Source organism: Tamandua tetradactyla, chromosome 11, assembly GCF_023851605.1.
Source record: "Tamandua tetradactyla isolate mTamTet1 chromosome 11, mTamTet1.pri, whole genome shotgun sequence".
NCBI classification, from domain to species: Eukaryota; Metazoa; Chordata; class Mammalia; order Pilosa; family Myrmecophagidae; genus Tamandua; species Tamandua tetradactyla.
Window position 1 is genome coordinate 19835434 of NC_135337.1, and position 19388 is coordinate 19854821.

At 34.8% G+C, this 19388-nt stretch overlaps 1 protein-coding gene across 2 annotated transcripts in view; it reads left to right on the forward strand.

Annotated features, from left to right (window-relative positions):
- COL11A1 (collagen type XI alpha 1 chain) overlaps nucleotides 1-19388 on the forward strand; it is a 215067-nt gene that overhangs the window by 13077 nt on the left and 182602 nt on the right. For both annotated transcript variants that reach the window (XM_077120085.1, XM_077120086.1), the window contains exons 2-4: nucleotides 6678-6845; nucleotides 9783-9996; nucleotides 13607-13769. In XM_077120085.1, coding sequence (XP_076976200.1) covers nucleotides 6678-6845; nucleotides 9783-9996; nucleotides 13607-13769 — 545 coding nt within the window. The remainder of the gene's footprint in view (nucleotides 1-6677; nucleotides 6846-9782; nucleotides 9997-13606; nucleotides 13770-19388) is intronic.

A 19388-nucleotide genomic window follows, 5' to 3' on the forward strand; every position in this document is an offset into this window, starting at 1 on the left:
TCAATTTGCTTTATTATCTAATGTTCATCTTGGTTTATAATGCAAGCTTGGTATGTGGAATATGTATATTTAAAATAGGTGAAGGAATAGTATTGGAGGAAAGACACTATGATGTTAATTTTTTTTAACTTTTTAACAAATAATTCACATTAGGGTTACTGTGCTTTAAACTATAATTATGACAATGTCTCTGCAATGCAAATAAAAAATGATGAGAAAATGCTGATGATATCAATGTATTAAGTTCAGGTTGTGCTACAGGCTGGTAATGGATTGATGAATATGAAAATATGGATGTGGGGCCCACTTGCTTAAGCTAAAATTCAGGAAACCTCCTGGGGTTGTAAATGTTACCTCCCTGGGTAACATTTGAAAGTTATGCAAGAACTGTTAAGCAGTATATAATCTTTATAGACAGTTTCTCATGGAGCTTTTAAGACAGAAAAAATGATTCAATATTCTGCTCTGCTGCAAAGAGATTTCCCAGGGTAATAAGAGGAAATGAATAACAGGGATCAAATTATAGCATTGGGGAAATCTGGGTGGGGTTCACCAGACTGATTAGAGAGGTTCAGAGCAGTTGAAATTTTCAGGGAAAAATTCTTTCATGTATTTGTATTAAGTGCTTACTATGTGTTACACTGTTCTAGGATATTAAAATGCGTTATCTCATTTAATTGTCAAAATAGGGCTAACTTGCAGAAATGAAGTCTTAGATAGGTAAGACTGAAAGTCGAAGAGTTCACCAGTTCTGATATTGTGTAAAATAGCTTAGGTAGGTAGTTCTAATTGCAGAAACTGAGTTAAAATTATTGTCTATACTCTTGTAATATCCTCAGTTTTATGCTCTTTATTAAGAGCTTTTTTGATGTTTGAAATATAGCAAAGTATTGGTTGTAGTTAAATTATGGTAGTCACTTGCCTCTCATCTTCCTTTTTTGTGAGTCCAGTGTCCCACTACCACACACACACACACACACACACACACACACAGTAGCCCTTTTGGCTTCTTGATACTCACCTGGAGCAGCAAATCATTATACCACTTTGTGAGATTGATTGATTTTTTATTTGTTATTTCCTTGCATAATGGTATGCTTCAGATCCCTGGCAGTGAGGAAAGCATCTCCTTTTAGAAAGTCCACTTCATACTTGTGTGCTTTCCAAGCCCAAATCAAAAAATGGAAATAACCAAATTGGGAAACTCTTCAAGGTGCTATTGTTGAAAGCCAATTGCAGCCCTTTTCCTTTCCTTCTCAGACTGAGAGTAAATAAGCATTGCCTTCAACTTTAAATCATCAGCTGATTAGTCCCTAACAAAAGTGTCAGCCTGCCCTTTGAAGATTTGAAGCCAGGCATTGGCTTCTCCTCCTAGATACATTACCTTCCAATAGAAGGCTGTTTTGTCTCCATTGAACATTTGCTGTAGAGTGTAGTCAACTTCATCACTTTAGCTAGATTTTCTGAATTATTTACTGCAGCTGCTACATCAGCACTTGATGCTTCACTTTGTACTTTTATCTTAGGGAAATGGTTTGTTTTCTTAAACCTCATTAACTAAACTCTCATATTTCAAACTTTTCTTCTGTGGCTGCCTCATCTTTCTCAGCCTTCATGGAATTGAAGAGAGTTTGGACCTTGCTCTGGATTAGACTTTGACTTAAGGAACTGTTGGAGCTGCTTTGATCTTCTATCTAGAACTTTCTCCGTATCAGTAACAAGCCGGCTTCACTTTTCTTATCTTTCATGTGTTCACTGGAGTAACACTTTTAATTTCCTGCAGAACTTTTCCTTTGCATTCAAACAACTTGTCTGTTTGGCATGAGAAGCCTAGCTTTTGACCTATCTCCAGCTTTTGACATTTCTTCTTCACTGAGCTTAATCATTTCTATCTTGTGATTTAAATGAGAGACGTGCAACTCTTCCTTTCAATTTGAACACTTAGAGGCCATTGAAAGGTTACTCATTGGCCTAATTTCATTATTGTTGTGTCTCAGGGAATAGAGGGGCCTAATGAGCAAGAGAGAGAGAGGATGGCCAGTCGGAGGAGCTGTCAGAACACGTAACATTTATGGATTAAGTTCGCCATCTTGAACGGGTGCAGTTTGTGGTACCTCAAAACAATTACAATAATAATTTCAAAGATCGCTGATCACATCATAACAGATATAATGATAATGAAAAAGTTTCAAATATTGTGATGATTACCAAAATGTGACACATGGACTTGAAGTGAGCACATGCTATTGGAAAAAAACAGTGCCGATGGTCTTGCTTGATGCAGGGTTGCCACAAACCTTTGATTTGTAAAAAATGTAAAATCTGCAAAGTTCAATAAAGTGATGCAGTATAAAACAAGAAATACCTGTGTTTGTGGACATTGAAATTTAAATTTAATGTATTTGCATGTGTCAAAAATAGTTTTCTTCTTTTGATTTATTCAAACCATTTAAAGATGTAAAAATATATTCTGATTTTGTTGCTATACAAAAATTGACAGCAACCAATGTGGTTTCAGCCCATAGGCAATGTTTACCAAGACACTTTCTAAGGCACTGTCACAGTATCAGCTCAATTCTCACAAAAACTCTTTTAGGTAAATACTTTATTATTATTATTTGACAAATGGAGACACTGAGGCACAGAGCAGTTACATAATGTGTCCAGATCACATAAATGCTAAGTGGTACAGGTGCCATTCAGAGCCACCCTGGCTTCAGAGTTGAAGCTTTGTAGCACTCTCTAATGCTGCCTTTCGCTACTGGTTATGGAAGTGCATGGTGAGAAAAGTTAGAGGGGGCATTGATTTGACAAATTGGTCAGAGCATTGAGAGAAGTTAGACAGTAACCCATGTGGATGCTGAAGCATTAAGGGAGAAAGGATCAAAGACAAGGCCACAAATTGATCAATGTATGAGTAGGGGTGGGCAAGAGGTCAACATAATACAGTAGAAAAACATATTAGGCCCTTAAAATTTTTCTGATTCAAGGCTAGAGTATCCTATGGACTTCAGCAGAAGTTTCTTCTGTATCTTTTAACATTATTTTATTTATCTAACCAACATTTTAGATAGTCCCGTGTGTATGTAATACCTCATTCCCTTCTAATTTGGGGAAACCTCAAGTGTAGACAAATAATTAAAACCAATTGTAATACACGCTTTGATACATGTATTACAATTGGTGTATTTAACCCAGCACTGGGAGATAGAGAATGCTTTCTGGAGGAGAGAGGAAGTTATAGCCTATTTATTCTTCATCAGCTAATTGTTTCTCCCAGTGGGAATAGGATCTATAAAGTCACAGAGGCTGAGGAAAGAACATGGTGAGTTTTGGGAAGTCTGAGTTCAGTTTAGCTGGAGCACTAAGAAGTAGTTAGGAGGTTCTGAGAGGTAAGGATGGAGATGTAGTGCTGGGTGTGAGACTGGGCGTTCCAGCAGTTGTATCTAGATCATGGCGATTTTACATATAAGGAATGTGAATATCCTCAGGAAGGTAGTGGGATTCTCCAAAGGAATTTAATCAGCAGAATGGCATGACCGTGTTTGGGTTTTGGAAGCTCACTCAGGCTGTGATGTGGAGCTTGATGTGAAAAAGCAGTTGTGGTAATGCTTTGGGCTCTGACATCCTATTCACCCATTTAACAAGCCTATAGGTGTGCAATAAAAGACAGGAAAAATACTGAGCAAAATAATGTGTGAAAGTGTCTTCCTTTGGAAGACAAGATGTTGAGGCTTTTAGAAACATTCTCTTTAAGAGCAGTTTATACCAGGCAACATGACTTGAGTTTAATTTAAAATATGTAAATAACAGAAATCAACCAACTGGCTCAAAATAATTAAGTATACTATATTTCCCTTTTAAGTTTTTATTTTGTGGCTTTTCAATTAGTTTGCTCTGTGGTTCTCAATTCCCTCATCTGCACAGTAGAAGTAGGAATACACCTCCTGTAGGTTTACATATCTGAAGATCTTATCCCAATGAGTAGCACATATTATAATTATTACTTTACTTGTTTTGTAATAAGAGAGAATTAGAAAGTAAAAGTAGCTGGGCATCATATTGGCCTAAAAAGTTTGCCCATTGCAAGCAAACAACAGTATGGACTGCCATTATGATTCTTTTAAATATCCCAAACTGAAATAAATAGTATCAAATTTGATAGAGTTAATGATCCCTTCAAAATGTCTTACTTCCTTCAAGGAAAGTTTTTTTTTTTCTTTTTAAATAATTTGACACAATGTGTACTTTCCTGGATAGTACATTGATATTTGTTCAGAAGCTTGATAAAATAGGTAGACAGGGTCTGTTATTATTAAGGGAAAGTGCATTCATTATGCTGTACTAGGCAAGTTATACAAAGCTTCATTCATATATGCCTGTACATATAAAAGTCAATGAAATCAATACAGCCATAAATTAATTAACTGAGGAAATGATCAGAGGCACATTGTTGACATGCATTTTTCGATCATTCATTCATACATTCTATAACAGACCTATAGCTATTGTAAACAAAGATTGGTTGAAATAGTAGATTCCAAAGATGTAATCCCAGTTGTGGCCCACCCTCTACTTTGTAAGGAATGATAAGTTGTGGTGATGGCATTTCTTCATTCTAAAATCAATTCCGTTTTTATTTTCATTAAATCCTCCAGAAACAATATATTTATAAAACAAAGTATATTCTGAAATTTTATGGTGATTCTATTTTCTTTTTTTAAGCACTATAGTGCTTCCCCTAATATAATCTGAATAAATGAAGTAAGAAGCATGTTCATGCATGCTAAGTGATACATTGACCAGTACATGCCCTGCTCTGAATACCTGTTTCCCAATACACATACAAAGCCAAGGGAATAAATTATATAGAGTAACAGGGATTCTAAAGTTTGTTTTTACAATGCTAATACCACATGATGTTTTGATGTGCATATTGAATTGGATAGATAGATATGTAATTGAGGTTAGGGAATTTGAGTGTCTTAAAAAAAATCAAGTTTATCTAAAAGGCCAAACTTACTAAGGGAAATTTTAATGTTTCCAACTTACTATTTTTTATATTGGCCACTACCCAGTAGCTGATGGTAGCTGTTTGGATTGGATTTGGGAAATGTGAGCTTCCACCAACAAACAGAGCTGTGTTAGACACTCTAAGGCTACCTAAGAGGAATAAAAAAGACACAATTACTCGTCTTTAGGAACTTTCAGTTTAAATCATAAAATGTGAAGTGATATTTCTGAAGTAACTTTGGCAAATTTAAAGGGTAAAACTCATCAGATTGGTCAGGCCATGGTGGCTCAGCAGGCAGAGTTCTCACCTGCCATGCCGGGGACCCGGGTTTAATTCTCAGTGCCTGCCCCTGCAAATAAACAAACAAACAAAAAACACAAACATCATCAGATTATATAAACATACACACATACACATAAACACAAATATACACACATAGGTACCTATGTATATGTACACATACACACATATGTACATATATCCACATATATACACACACAGAGATACATGCATATTCATATACACATACACTTAAATACTTCGTGAGTAACTAACATAGGACAGTGCTCAAAAGAAGGACATATATATTGTATTATATTGTATTAGCTATTGTGGTAGTTAGGTTCAGGTATCAGCTTGGCTAGGTGAAGGTGCCTAGTTCTGTTGCTGTGACCATGCGCCAATGGTATGTGAACTTCATCTGTTACTCATTACATCTGCAGTCGGCTAGGAGGTGTGCCTGCTGCAATGAATGATGTTTGATTTAATTGGCTGATGCTTAACTGAGAGAGCTCAATGTAGCACAGCCCAGTCAGAGCAGCATACCTCATCTCAGCCCTCGCAGCTCAGCTCAGGCCTTTGGAGATGCAGAAAGAAATCACCTCAGGGAAAGTTGTTGGAACCCAGAGACCTGGAGAGAAGGCCAACAGAGATCACCCTGTGCCTTCCCACGTAAGAAAGAACCTCAGTTGAAAGTTAGCTGCCTTTCCTCTGAAGAACAACAAAATAAATCCACTTTTATTAAAAGCCAGTCCATCTCTGGTGTATTGCATTCCAGCAGCTAGCAAACTAGAACAGCTATACATTTTTTTTTGCATGGGCACGCACTGGGAATTGAACCCAGGTCTCCAGTATGGCAGGCAAGAATTCTGCCACTGAGCCACCATCACACTTAGCTATGCTTTTTAATGATCTTTCAATTCTCTTTGTATTTACAATATGACAGTTATTGCACATTATAACATTTATGTATAATAATCACTAAATTTGAAGCTTTTAATGTAAAGTTGTAAAAATGCTGCCTTTCACAATGACATTACTTGGAAGTAAAGATTTTATAAATTGTAACTGAGATGCATCAAAATGCTTGCAAATTCAACTATAGACTTTATTAAATTCAAAATAGGTAGACCCTTGAGCAAACCTTGTTTTGTTTTTCCATAATTTGATTCCAGATTTGGCATCTCTTTTATTTGGCAACATTGTTATAGTTTATATTTCTACTTGCTATGCCACTTTCCTACTAACACCTCAACCCAAATATCAGGGAAATGAACAAGTAATATATGACTGTGAGGAATGGAATGACAAACAGTTTTGTCTGTTAAAAATACTCATATTTATTAGATTATTAATTTACTCTTATTTTTTATTGATTTTTCAGGTGCTCCAGTTGACGTATTAAAAGCACTAGATTTTCAAAGTTCTCCGGAGGGAATATCAAAAACAACGGGATTTTGCACAAACAGAAAGAATTCAAAAGGTTCAGATATTGCTTACAGAGTTTCAAAGCAAGCACAACTCAGTGCCCCAACCAAACAGTTATTTCCAGGTATGTTCACTTTATTATTATTGTTGGCTTTAAAAAATTTTTCTTTGGTAATTGTTATTACTTCTTTTTATCATTCTATATAATGTGCAATTAGGGGGATAAACATACTTCTTTTATGTATCATACACAAATACATTGTATTCATCAAGATGACCTAATTGAATCACTAAAAATTCATGAACTTCCTAACTTATTTAGCATATTTACAGAAAAATATGTTTGTACAAAAATTTAGAAATTCATAATTTTATTTCAAGATGACAAAATGGGGTTGGATTATTTCTAAACCTATTTTATGTATAATCAGATAGAACTTACTGGGGAGATTCATAGCAATATTAAAAATGAATATTCAGGTTAATTGAATGGGAGTGTGGATTTAGAAATATTTAATAAATGATATTCTAAAATTAATGCGGAAGTCTGTTGAAAGAAAATACTTCCATGATAGATATTATAAAATGTATTGTTTTGTATTAGTTTGTATTAGCTGCTGCCTTTCTCAGCCATAATGAAGTTGGTAGCATATCACAGTTATTGAGACTTCTAGGGCTAGAGATCATGTAAGCCTTCATCTGACAGGTTTTCATAATTGCATTGAGCATTCCATTCCATGAAAATACGAATTGGCCTAATATTATCTTGAAATCATGATAATGTAGGGAATGGGGTAGAGAGGTAAATTGGCATTTTCTGAGCGTCGCATTTTCTAACCACTGAACTTTTCCCAGGTATTTGACTATCCCTGCGTACCTGTTGATTTTTTTATCCTGATAACTTTTGTTTAAGATATGCATTCTCATCTTGATTTCACAGAAGAGGAAACTGAGGTTTACAAAAGTTCTCTGATTTGTTTAAGTATTCAGAAGCAATTTATTCAAATTCTTCATATTGTCCTGTATTCTGTACATACAGGAGTTTGAATTTCCTATTGTCACATTAAACTTTTTTCTAAAAGAGAAATACTATATAAAACAAGAGATTGCAGATTACAAAGTATATTTGTCCATGGAAGGACCTTAAAAATAATCTTGACAACAAATGTATGTTGATCATTCATTGATTCTTCCAATATATTTTCTGTTTTGAAGTCATTTGTTGTATACAAAAGTTAAGAACTGCTTTTATAAATATTGTCAATGTGCAAATTTTCTTGCTTTGACAATGAAAAATTGGTTATTAAATCCATACTTTAAAAATAAACAAATAAATGCAATGTGAACATTCTAATGGAGAAGTAAGGAAAGGGGATGGGAATTTTTCAAGAGAGAGAACCAGAAAAAAGGAGACTAATAGAAAGGCTTTGGAAATACTAAAGAAATTGCAGTTTATAATTTCTTATATTTGGCTCATCATCTCAGGACCATTTTATTGTGTCTTCAAATGTGTTATTTGCTTAATTTGCTAAATTTAATTATTTCTGCTGTCTTATTCATGGGGGGGAGGCTACAATGGAGGCCCCTAAGGTCATTTTCCACTCCAATTAACAGAATTCTTTTTTTTTTCTAAATTTCTTCCTGCTCACAACATTGTGTTTAAAACTTTTTTTTTTTTAACTAACGAGTATTTCTTCCAATAGAGAGAGAAACCTTTGACTAATACCTGATTTTTTCCCCATGATAATACTTATAAGCTTGTCTTCCTGGAGAGTTGAGCTTTTTGGCAAATAATGCAAAATACCATTAACATTTGCTAACTGAGGTTCAAGGTTAAAAAATAAAATCCAAACCATGAATATTCTTTTAAAAATAATTTTGAAAAGAACTTTGAAAAAATACACATGGAGTCCCTTTTCTTCCCGTGGGGAAAGACATCAAAGCAACCTCTTCTACTGAAGAAAATAAATGGTAACATTGGAAATTTCAATAGTAATCTCTTGATGATGCGGGGCGGGGAGGGTGTGAGTTAAATGCAGTCATTGTAATATTCTGATAGTATTTAAGTTATATGTCCTCTGCAATTCCAATTTGAGACCTTTAATTTAAATGTTTGAATATGTTGTCCATGTGAACAGAATGGAAACTGTATGCCCTCGTTATAGATCACCTGCTATGGGACAGACACTATGCAAGGGACTTTGTTTGTGTAGATCATTATCTTCATAACCATCTGGGCAGGAGGATATTTAAGCCCAATTTATGAAAGCCTTCTCTCCCCACTTTAAAAATCCTATTGACATGAAGCTATATTAGAAAGAAATTTTAGTTAAGGAGAAATGTATTCTGCATGGAAAGATAGTGACTTAAAATTTTAAATAAAATAAAAGTTATTGTGTCTCTTCTGTATCAAATTTATTCATGGATGCAATGTCTATTCATTTTGAAAGACTGCAGTTTAACAATCATATTTGAAACTGAGAGGGCAAAGATAAAAAGATAAGCCATCTGCCCTCTTGAAATTAGAATCTCGTTGTCCAGGCATCTAGTTAGTTCTGCTTTAAAATTACATGAGTGTCTCACTAAAAACCTGCATTGTATGGTAAGAAAAACTCATCAGAAACTCTTTACGCTTTGAATAATGCCTTCATATATTGTGTTATTACAATATCTCTTTAAAGAGAGGCATAATGGCCATAAAATAGGCAAAGGCAGGAAGTAAAAGTGTGGTATTACCAAAAGCAGTACTTAAGCAAGCGTTTGCTTATTATTTGTTTGATGCTCCACTGGCACCGTGATCTTGCTTCTTAAGTTTGAATTCACTTTCACTTAATCAATGTGCTTTAAATGAATGGCTTTCAAATTTGAATATATTTTGAGTTGATATTGCAGAAAAATCTTAAAAAAAGAGGCCCCCACTCCATTTGTTCTTTAATCTGTTTATTATTATTGTTTGAAATTAGTTGACTTTTTAAGGCCAAACAGGTAATTTAAGAATACTAGGATGATCCAGGAGCAACTTGGAAATTCCGAATATCTGAATTTGGTCTTCTCTTCTCAGGTGGAACTTTTCCAGAAGATTTTTCAATATTATTTACAGTAAAACCCAAAAAAGGAATCCAGTCTTTCCTTTTATCTATTTATAATGAGCATGGAATTCAGCAAATCGGTGTTGAAGTTGGGAGATCGCCTGTGTTCCTGTTTGAAGATCACACTGGAAGACCTGCCCCAGAAGACTACCCCCTGTTCAGAACTGTTAACGTCGCTGATGGGAAGTAAGTGGCACAACAGTAAAATGTTCTGTGTTGAAAGAAATCCTTTCATTTGGTCATCCAAGAAATACTCCTTATGTGTGATGCAACTTTTCCAGAGGCTGGCCTTGTAGCAGTGGACAAAATAATGAAGTCCTTCCCCAATGTAATTTTCTTTATAGTTTGGCCAGATAAACAATGAAGAATACATAAATAAATAAATTACTAATAAGTAATTTATCAGTTGGAAGTAGAGAAAAATAGCGGTGTGAAGAGGCTAGGGAATGGAGAATGAGGGAAGGCGACGTGTGAAAAGATCCGAAGGAGGTGTCGCTGAGTGCTGGGTTCATATATTCCGGGAGGAGGAGGAGCAGATGCAAAGCCTTTGAGGCCAGTATGTGGCTGATTTGTTCCATGCAACATTAAGGATGCCAGCATGGCAAGAACAGGGAGGTGAAGACGGAGAAGCAGGGGAGGCCGGATGGTGTAATGCATGGCAGTGGGGGTGGCGTGGTTGCAGGCATGTTGGGTTCTTCTCTGAGTGAAATGGGAAAATGTCGTAGACTTTTTTGAGTAAAGAAGTGGCATGATCTGACTTATCTTTCCCTAATAATATTGATAGTGATCATAGGAAAGCTGGTATACTATTTGATATGTGCTATACACCGTTCTAAGCTTGTCTACCTATATAACACACTTAATTTTTCACAAAATGCTTAGAGAAAAGTGATGCTGACAGGTAAGGAAACTGAGGCACTGACAGTTTCAGGAGCATGGCTAGGATTATGTATTTGGAAAGTGGCAGAGACAAGGTTTGCATTTTGTAGAACAGAGGCGTTCTATAAATTATATTAGATTAATAATTTTCTTAGTAGTAAAAATTTCATAACTATTAAATGCCTCCAATGTGCCAGGCACTTGGGACTGTTAAAATGTGTCATACCTTTGGAACACAAAAAATGGCATAACACCTAAATTTAATTGCAAAAAGTATTGTTATTTAATCACATTTTTAATTGCTAAGAATGGTGATCGATTCATTCAATCCATGAATATTTATCAGTTACTTACTGTGTGACTGACAATGTTAAGGGAACAGGGGTTGCAGCAGTAAACAGCTGCTGGTGTATGAAGTCTATTAGAAGAGACAGACAATAAACAAGTATATAATATGCAAAATGCTAGTAGTTCTATGAATGAACAGGGAGCAGGGTTAAGAGATGGTGTACTCTTTTAGACAGAGTAGTTCTCTTAAATAAGGTTATTTGAACAAAGACCTGCAAGAAGTGAAGTAGTGAGTCATGGGGGAGTATAGAAGGAGAGCATTCTTGGCAGAGAGAAGACCATGTGCAAGGAACAGCAACGAGCAGAAGTGTGACTGTAGTGCAAGGAGTCAGAAAGCAAGAAGTTGGACATGAGGTTGGAGAGGAAGGGGGGATAATCCCATGATGCAGGGTAAGAATTTTGTCTTTCACTGTGAGTGTTGGATAGTTTTTACCAGGGCAGAGAGTTCATCTGGCATATTTTTAAATAGTTACTCTCGTTGTTCTGGAGAGAAAGATTTCGAAGTTGTCTTTGTTTGCCAGGCCACTGTGACAAATAACCACACAATGGATTGGCTTAACAACAGGAATTTATTGGTTTGTGCTTTGGAGGGCTATAAAACCAAAATCAAAGTATTTGCGTGCCCACACTTTCTCCGTAGAGTCGAGCTTTCTAGCACTAGGGTGGTGTGTGATCCTTGGGGACCTTGGCTGGTATCTCTGTCATCGACTGTTGTACGGCAAGCCCCTCTCTCTCCCCTCATAGCTGCCCTCTTAATTTCTGCTGACTTCCCAGCGTCTTCCTGTGTGGCATTTGCTCTGATTGATTGTGTCAGAATGTTTTCTGCTTATAAAGGACTCCAGTAATCAAATCAAGGCCCACCCTGTTTCAGTCGGGGCCACACCTTAACTAAAAATAACGTCTCCGAAAGGTCCTACTTACAAATGGTTCACACCCACAGGAATGTGGGTTATGATTAAGAACAGTCTTTGTTGGGGTACATGATTCAGTCTGTGACAGGGGCCCAAGAGTAGGAGCAGAAAGACCAGTTGGGAGTCTGGATGAAAGAGATGGCAGTTTGGACTAAATTGAGAGACAATGGATTCTGTCTATACTTTAGAAAATAAGAGTTATGAATTTTCTGATGATCTGAATGTGTAGTATGAGAGAAAGTAAGGAATTAAGAATGACTCCCAAACTGAGAATGAAATGTTTTGAATATTATATCATAATTATTGGCATGAAATTATTATATGAGTGCTTAAATTAAATTCAGCAGAAATACAGAGTTTAGAACTTTGGTCTAATCAGTTTTTATATTTGCATCATTTTTATTTTCTGCTGGAGAAAAATACATACCTACAGTCCTGGGATGGAATAAGTGAAGACAGGATCCTTGGCAGAAATATGTGTAAATTTTATTCTCACCATATTAAGTGATTCCTCATATAAATTCTTGCTTGATTCAAACCAAGCAGACGCCCATGCTAGTTGAGTGTGTTAGTGGAAAGAACAATGATTAAGTGTATATGGAAATATATTTGTTCCTCATCAGTAGTCATGCCAAGTCACATGAAATAGAAATTTTAGGTAGGCCCTGTAACTTTTTGGGTACTTTATTTTATGGAGCTAGTCCTAGACACTTCTGGAATATTAATCTAGCACTTGCCATTTGGAAAAAAGAAATATAAACCAGAGCGGCTTGCAAAATCCAAGTGAGCATTACTTAGTAGATCATGTTAGTAACAGAGACTGTTAATATAACCCACCATTTTATAGTATGATTAGGGCATATATGTTTCCAAAGGGCTGGCCATGTCTCCCCCACTAAGCCTGTCATCACTGCCCTCAGTTAGCTGGGGCAGGAGCTGCAGAGCAAATTGAGACTCTCACTGTACACACGCGTCCACTATACTTTCTTTCAGTGTTCCCACTTCCTGCCAGCCCTGGAAAGAAGGAGAGATATTGTCTCAGTCTTGGATCCTGCCCACAGTAGTGATCTATAACCAACTTGAAATTAAAGTGGAAAAAGAAAACGAAAGCACTTGAAATAAATGTGAATAAAGACAGAGAAGCGCATTGTGTTTCACAATGAGAATGTTTGGTTATTCCAGATGGAGCGTCATTCAATTAGTAGCCATAACCTTTTAGAGTCAATCTCAGGGGATCCCAAGAGGAGCATTTTTTTCAGTGGAATTTCACTCTGATCGAAAGCATTTACGTACATAGAAACTATTACTTACTCCATATCCCACCCTAATCTCTACAAATACCCTCATCAGGACACAGTGAGATTAAACTTTTGTTGCTGCAATACAAAGGGAGGCAAAGGATGGGCACTTCCTTATCAGCATGGACAGCCTATTCCCCTGTGCATCTTAGAAGGCGTGTCACTTTGAGTACTTAGCAAGGTGCTGGGTAATCAGTGAAGTGGTCACCTGTAAGCTGATCAGTTGATAAAAGGAGCCTACCTTTCTTTTAAATTTCAGCTCATTTTTGCAACTTGAAATACCTCCAGGATTTTACTCTGAAGAATGTTTGGCAGCCACTGTCTTTGAAGCTAACAAAGGAATTACTTGGCTTTTTGTAGGTGGCATCGGGTAGCCATCAGCGTGGAGAAGAAAACTGTGACAATGATCGTTGATTGTAAGAAGAAAACCACAAAACCACTTGACAGAAGTGAGAGAGCTATTGTCGACACCAATGGAATCACAGTTTTTGGAACAAGAATTTTGGATGAAGAAGTTTTTGAGGTAAAATTAATCAAGCTTTAAGCGGCGTATTTTGAAAGCAGGTGAACTGAGTTGCAACAGTAATAACTGATGTAGGTTATGAGGCAAAGTTGAAAAGCTGTAAAAGGTGACCTACTTTCTTCCTTTGTGGAGTGGAGTGGTGATGCTTTCTGTTATTTGTTAAGAGAATGACTAGACAATGATGGCTGTAAGGCGGGGGAAACCTTTGCAGAGATTGGCTGACTTGAACACAGGTGTGCTATTTTCCTGGGAAGGAGAAATGGCTTCTTTCTAGTACTTTGTATTATTTTCTTTTGAGAAAAGGACACATTCTTCACTTCCTTCTCTGGGAGAGTCATTTAGAGAAATGTAGAAGTCAGATATTCTGCCTCTCTCTGCTCTTTGTGAATAATTCCAATGTGAATTAGAGATCATATTGCAGAAGATGAACTGTATGTTTTTCAAATCACATTTTTAAAATAATGTGAATTTTCCATGGTAAAAGGCTTCCTTCCAATTATATTTTAACAATTATAATGGTCACATGCTTTCTTGTAATCCTTTAATCAGACCTGATAACTCAAGCTTTAATTTTCATTTAATTACTTATTAATAAAACAGACCTGAGACCTGACTGAAAAGGGATGCACTTGACAGATGATTCATTACTTTGTTACCTGTCATACAATTTCTGAATGATTTAATTTTTCGAAGTATGAAAATGTAAATCTGTGTAATTTATTGTAGATTAATATGCATGTTTCAGTGGGAGATTTGCTGTATTTTGTAGATGTGAAAACACATGCAGACAAAATATATTTTCATCAGGGAACAATATACTGTCAGCATTAGCTAGACTATTTGCACTTATGCAAATGCAACCTATAGTATAATTTTAAATACAATTCACATTTGTAACATTTTGAAATTATCTATTTGGGAAATCATTTTCTTCCAGTCTTCTCCACTACTGAGTATGTATGCCTTTGATGGTAAATAAAATAATTTGATCTGTTATATATTAAAGTAAATCATAAACTGATTCAGATAATACATAATGATAATGTATTCTCAGTCTTCCATTGTTGGGCATTGATCACACACAAAAGATGCCCCCAAATAAATATATATGTATTAGGCAGATGAATATAAGGGAACATATTAATAAAATTTTTGGTTTTGCAAAATCCTATTTTAAAATAAAACTCTTTCTAAACATTTGCTTCACATGCTAAAATTTTGTTTTATCACCTTCACAACCCTATTTTCCATGAATGTAAATGTGTAAATTTGAAGATTAGTGTTAGTGAATTATTTATTTTTATATATTACTTGGGTCTATTACTATAGGCATTCAGAAGTTGTTTGGAAGCTTTAAAAATAGAACTTGAGGGACTTTTGTCACTATATATGATTGGATAATGCAACAAAGAAAAACCAAAGAAAAAAATTCTAAATCAATTAATTATCAAGTCTGATAAATTTATTGATCCAAAAGATAATATTTTATTTGCGTGCATGAATGCATATTGGTCATACTTATCTTTCACATGTTGTCACACCATTGTGACTTCTGTTTTTATCTGGATTTAAACATTTTGAATTTCTAGGTTGATTACATTTAGTTACTTTTATTTTTATTCCTATATTAAGTTTCTTGATTCATATTTCTTTCTCTACACACATAAACACACACACGTTAATTTCCACCTTTCCTGCTATATACCAGAATGCCCACTGGGTTCCAGTTTAGTGTTTTTAGACTGCACTGTCATACACTAAGTTCTTTTCAAAATAAATATTTGAACCTGATGCTATATATTGAAATATATGTGGTCAAAGTCTTTGCGTGTCTATCATAGGCTGGTTGGTTGTTACAGTATCAACTTCTAGAATATATAAAAAATAATTTCCCCCAATTTTTACCTACTATTAACTAAAAAAAAAAAGGTTTTATAAAAAACAACCCCTAAATTCCTAATACCGTATACCACATTCTAAATCCTGGCATGAATCCAGCTGTTTATTTGGAGAAGCTGTTTAAAGATTAAGAAAAAATATTTTTTGTGTGTGACAAAAGGCTTTTGAATGAGACCTTTAGTGAATATAAAAGTGATTAGTGGAAAATAGTTTATTAAACTGCTTCACGTCTTGAAGTTTCATGCAACCCTATGTAGGAAGCTTCAAGTAGAACATTTCTATCTAATTCATATACCGCAGTAGTCGTCATACATAGAGTTCAGGCTGTGGTCCAGAAGAGCATGAACCTGTATTTCCAAAATTGTATTATTGAATGGGTATATAAAATTTTTTTTTAAATCCAGTTTTTTACCCATTTGAAAATAAGGCATAAAAAATGCTTCAAGCTCACAGAATTTTTTATCTGAATAAAAACTTCCTGATTCCTTTTTTTAAATAAGTAGTTCACTTTATCTGAATGTGATGTTAGTATATCTTTCTTCCTTAGGGAGACAAACAAATACGTTTTTCCTTTCATGTAGACATTTAAATTTATGCAAGAAACCACGTCCAAATTAAACTAAAATCTACAGGAGGTCAGAATGATGCCACATGCATATTATTTAACATTTAAACTGTTGTGATAATGATGAAGATCATGTAATAACACCAGTGATTCACGACATTGGAAGCTAGCAATGCCACCTTCTTGGAAATAGTGTCATTCAGATTTAGTTGCAGATTTGTTTACTGTATATACTTCCATCTGTATGCTACCCTGTATTTACAGGATTTTCTATTATGGCAAAAAAATGCTAAACTTGACCATATTTGAATTACACTCTGTGACCCTTTAAGAATTCAACATTAAACAGAAAAAAAGCAAAACTGAAAATTACTTTTAAACTTTTGACAACTACAGTTTACATGAAAATGCCAAGATGAATGTAAAGACTCAATTCAGAGTATATCATTTTAGTGTAAAAAATGAATATAAGAATTGGCCCCAGAATGAAAAAAATATGATTTTGAATCCCAGCATCTAGCTTGATATTCATTGTAATGACTAAATCTGTTTGAGATTTAATTATTCTTCCTCAAGATGAAAATAATAGTAGTCTCTTTCTCTTAAGGTTTCCAAAAAAGTTACCTAACTAACGTAAAGCAAATAAGGTACTTGTATGAATTATATGCATATGCATATTCACATACAGATATGCATATATGCACACAGTTATAAATTGAGTTAATTTAATTATGCTTTAATATGTAGTTTTCTTAATTTTAGTTATATGTTCTGTGTTTTGTATGATTTTGCAGCTATGAGGTTTTAAATATTTTTATACATTTTTAGTATGTATGACTGATAGTGACAGAGCACAAGGTTAGCCAAAAGTCCTAATGGAGCTCTTTTTCTGTCTTGCAAATGACGTACTTGTTTCCTGGGTTCCCAGTACTCATAAAGTACCTTTGTGGGGATTAGATAAATTTACACCCTGGGTAAAACTTTAGTAAGTGGAACATGGTCTATGTGGTATAATATTACTGGCAAAAACAAAACAAAACGAAAATTCTGCAGGTATTTCAGTTCTGCAAGGTCCAAGAAAGCCTACTTTAACAGAAAAATAGCCATCTCAAATGCCCGCTTAAGAATTTGATAGCCTGCATTGTTATTTTTGTATCTTTTTTGCTGCTTATATATTTCAAGATATATGAGTTTAAAAAATTTTTGGTTAGAAGACATAGTTTACTTGTGTTATGACATAATAGGATGGAAACTGTTTTCCCGTTTGCCCCACTTTCCCTGTGTACTTGCAAGTAGCTCATGACCCTTGAAATTTTTTCCCCTTCAACCTATTAGGGAATAATGGAAGTATGATAAAGTGTACACATTTAATGTGTACCATTTGATCAATTGTGATATATGTATACATCTGTAGAACCATCACCATAATCAAGTAAATAAACCTTGCCATAATACCCAGAAGTTTCTTTAGGCACTTTTGTGATCCATCCCTCCTTTCACTCCCACCCCCAGGCAATTACCGATTTGCTTTTTGTCACTATAGCTTATTTATCTTAGCTAGAATTTTTTACAAATGGAATCAAATTGAATGTGTTCTTTTTAACTTGGCTTTCTTCACTTGGCATAATGATTTTGATACATACAACATCCATGTTGTATGTATCATTATTATTATTATTATTTTTAATTACTGGGTAACATTCAAAAGTATGGGCAAATGACAATTCATTATCCATTCACCTATTGATGGGCATTTGGGTTGTTTCCAGTTTTGGGCTACTACTACACAGAAAACTCTATGAACACCCATGAATATATCTTTGTATGGCCATTTATTTATTTAATTATTTTTTTTTTGTTAAATACCTAGGAGTGAAATGCCTGGGTTATTTGGTAGGTATGCTTTTAAAGAAACTGACAAACTGCTTTCCAAAGTGGTTTTACTGTTTTACATCCTTTCCAGCCAGCCATGCATTAGAATTCCAGTTCTTTTAGATCTTTGCAATATTTTATATGGTCAGTTACACATTTAAATTTTAGCTACTATTAGTGGGTATGTAGTGACATTTCGTTTTGATTTTAACTTGAATTTCCCTTATGAGTAATGTTGTACAGCAATTTTCAGGTATTCTTGTATCTTCTTTGGTAAGGTGTCTGCCCACATATTTTGTCCACTTCTTTTATAATTGGGCTGTTTGTTTTCTGATAATGGAGTTCTAAGAGTTCTTTGTTTATTCTTGTTACAAAGTTTTTGATAGATGCTTGCCAATATTTTCTTTTTGTTTATTGCATGCCTTTTCATTCTCTTAGTGGTGTCTTTCACAATGTAAAAGTTTTTTGTTTTGATTATTTTTAATTTTCCAATGCTGTTTTTTTATTTGGCACTGTATTCAATCTAAGAAATCTTTATTTACACCAAGATCACAAAAAGCTTTCAACTATGTTTATTTCTAGAGGTTTTATAGTTTTAGATTTGACCTATAGGTCACACTCAATTTTCAGTTAAATTTTGTATACTAGATGAAGTAAAGTTCAAATTTCATTGTTTTAATAAGGATATCCAGTTTATCCAGCTCAGTTTGTTAAAGAGTTTCCTTTCCTCCATTAAGTTGACTTGGCTCCTTTGTTAGAAATCAATTGACCATATATGAGGGAGCCTACTACTAAGCTCTTTACCTCTTTTCAAAAAATATTTTTATTGTAAGCAACAAAGATACAAACATTCTTAAAACATTCTTGACATGGTAACAATCAGTGGCTCACAATGTTGTTACGTAGTTGTGTGTTCATCGCTGTGATCATTTTTTTTGAACGTTTGTCTGTCTCTAGCAAAAGAAAGAAAAAAGAAAAAACTCATGCATGCCTTAGCCTTTACCTCTCCCTCTCGTTCAACACTGGTATTTCAATCTACTCAGTTTATGTTAACCTTTGTTCTCCCTATCACGTGTCTATTTCTTATCCATATTTTTCACTCGTCTTCCCATACCATAGATAAAAGGAGCATCAAACACAAGGTTTTCACAGTCACACAGCCACATCGCGAAAGCTTTACCATTATACAATCATCTTCAAGAAACATGGCTACTGGAACACAGCTCTACATTTTCAGGCACTTCCCTCCAGCCTCTCCAATATACCTTAACTAAAAAGGTGAT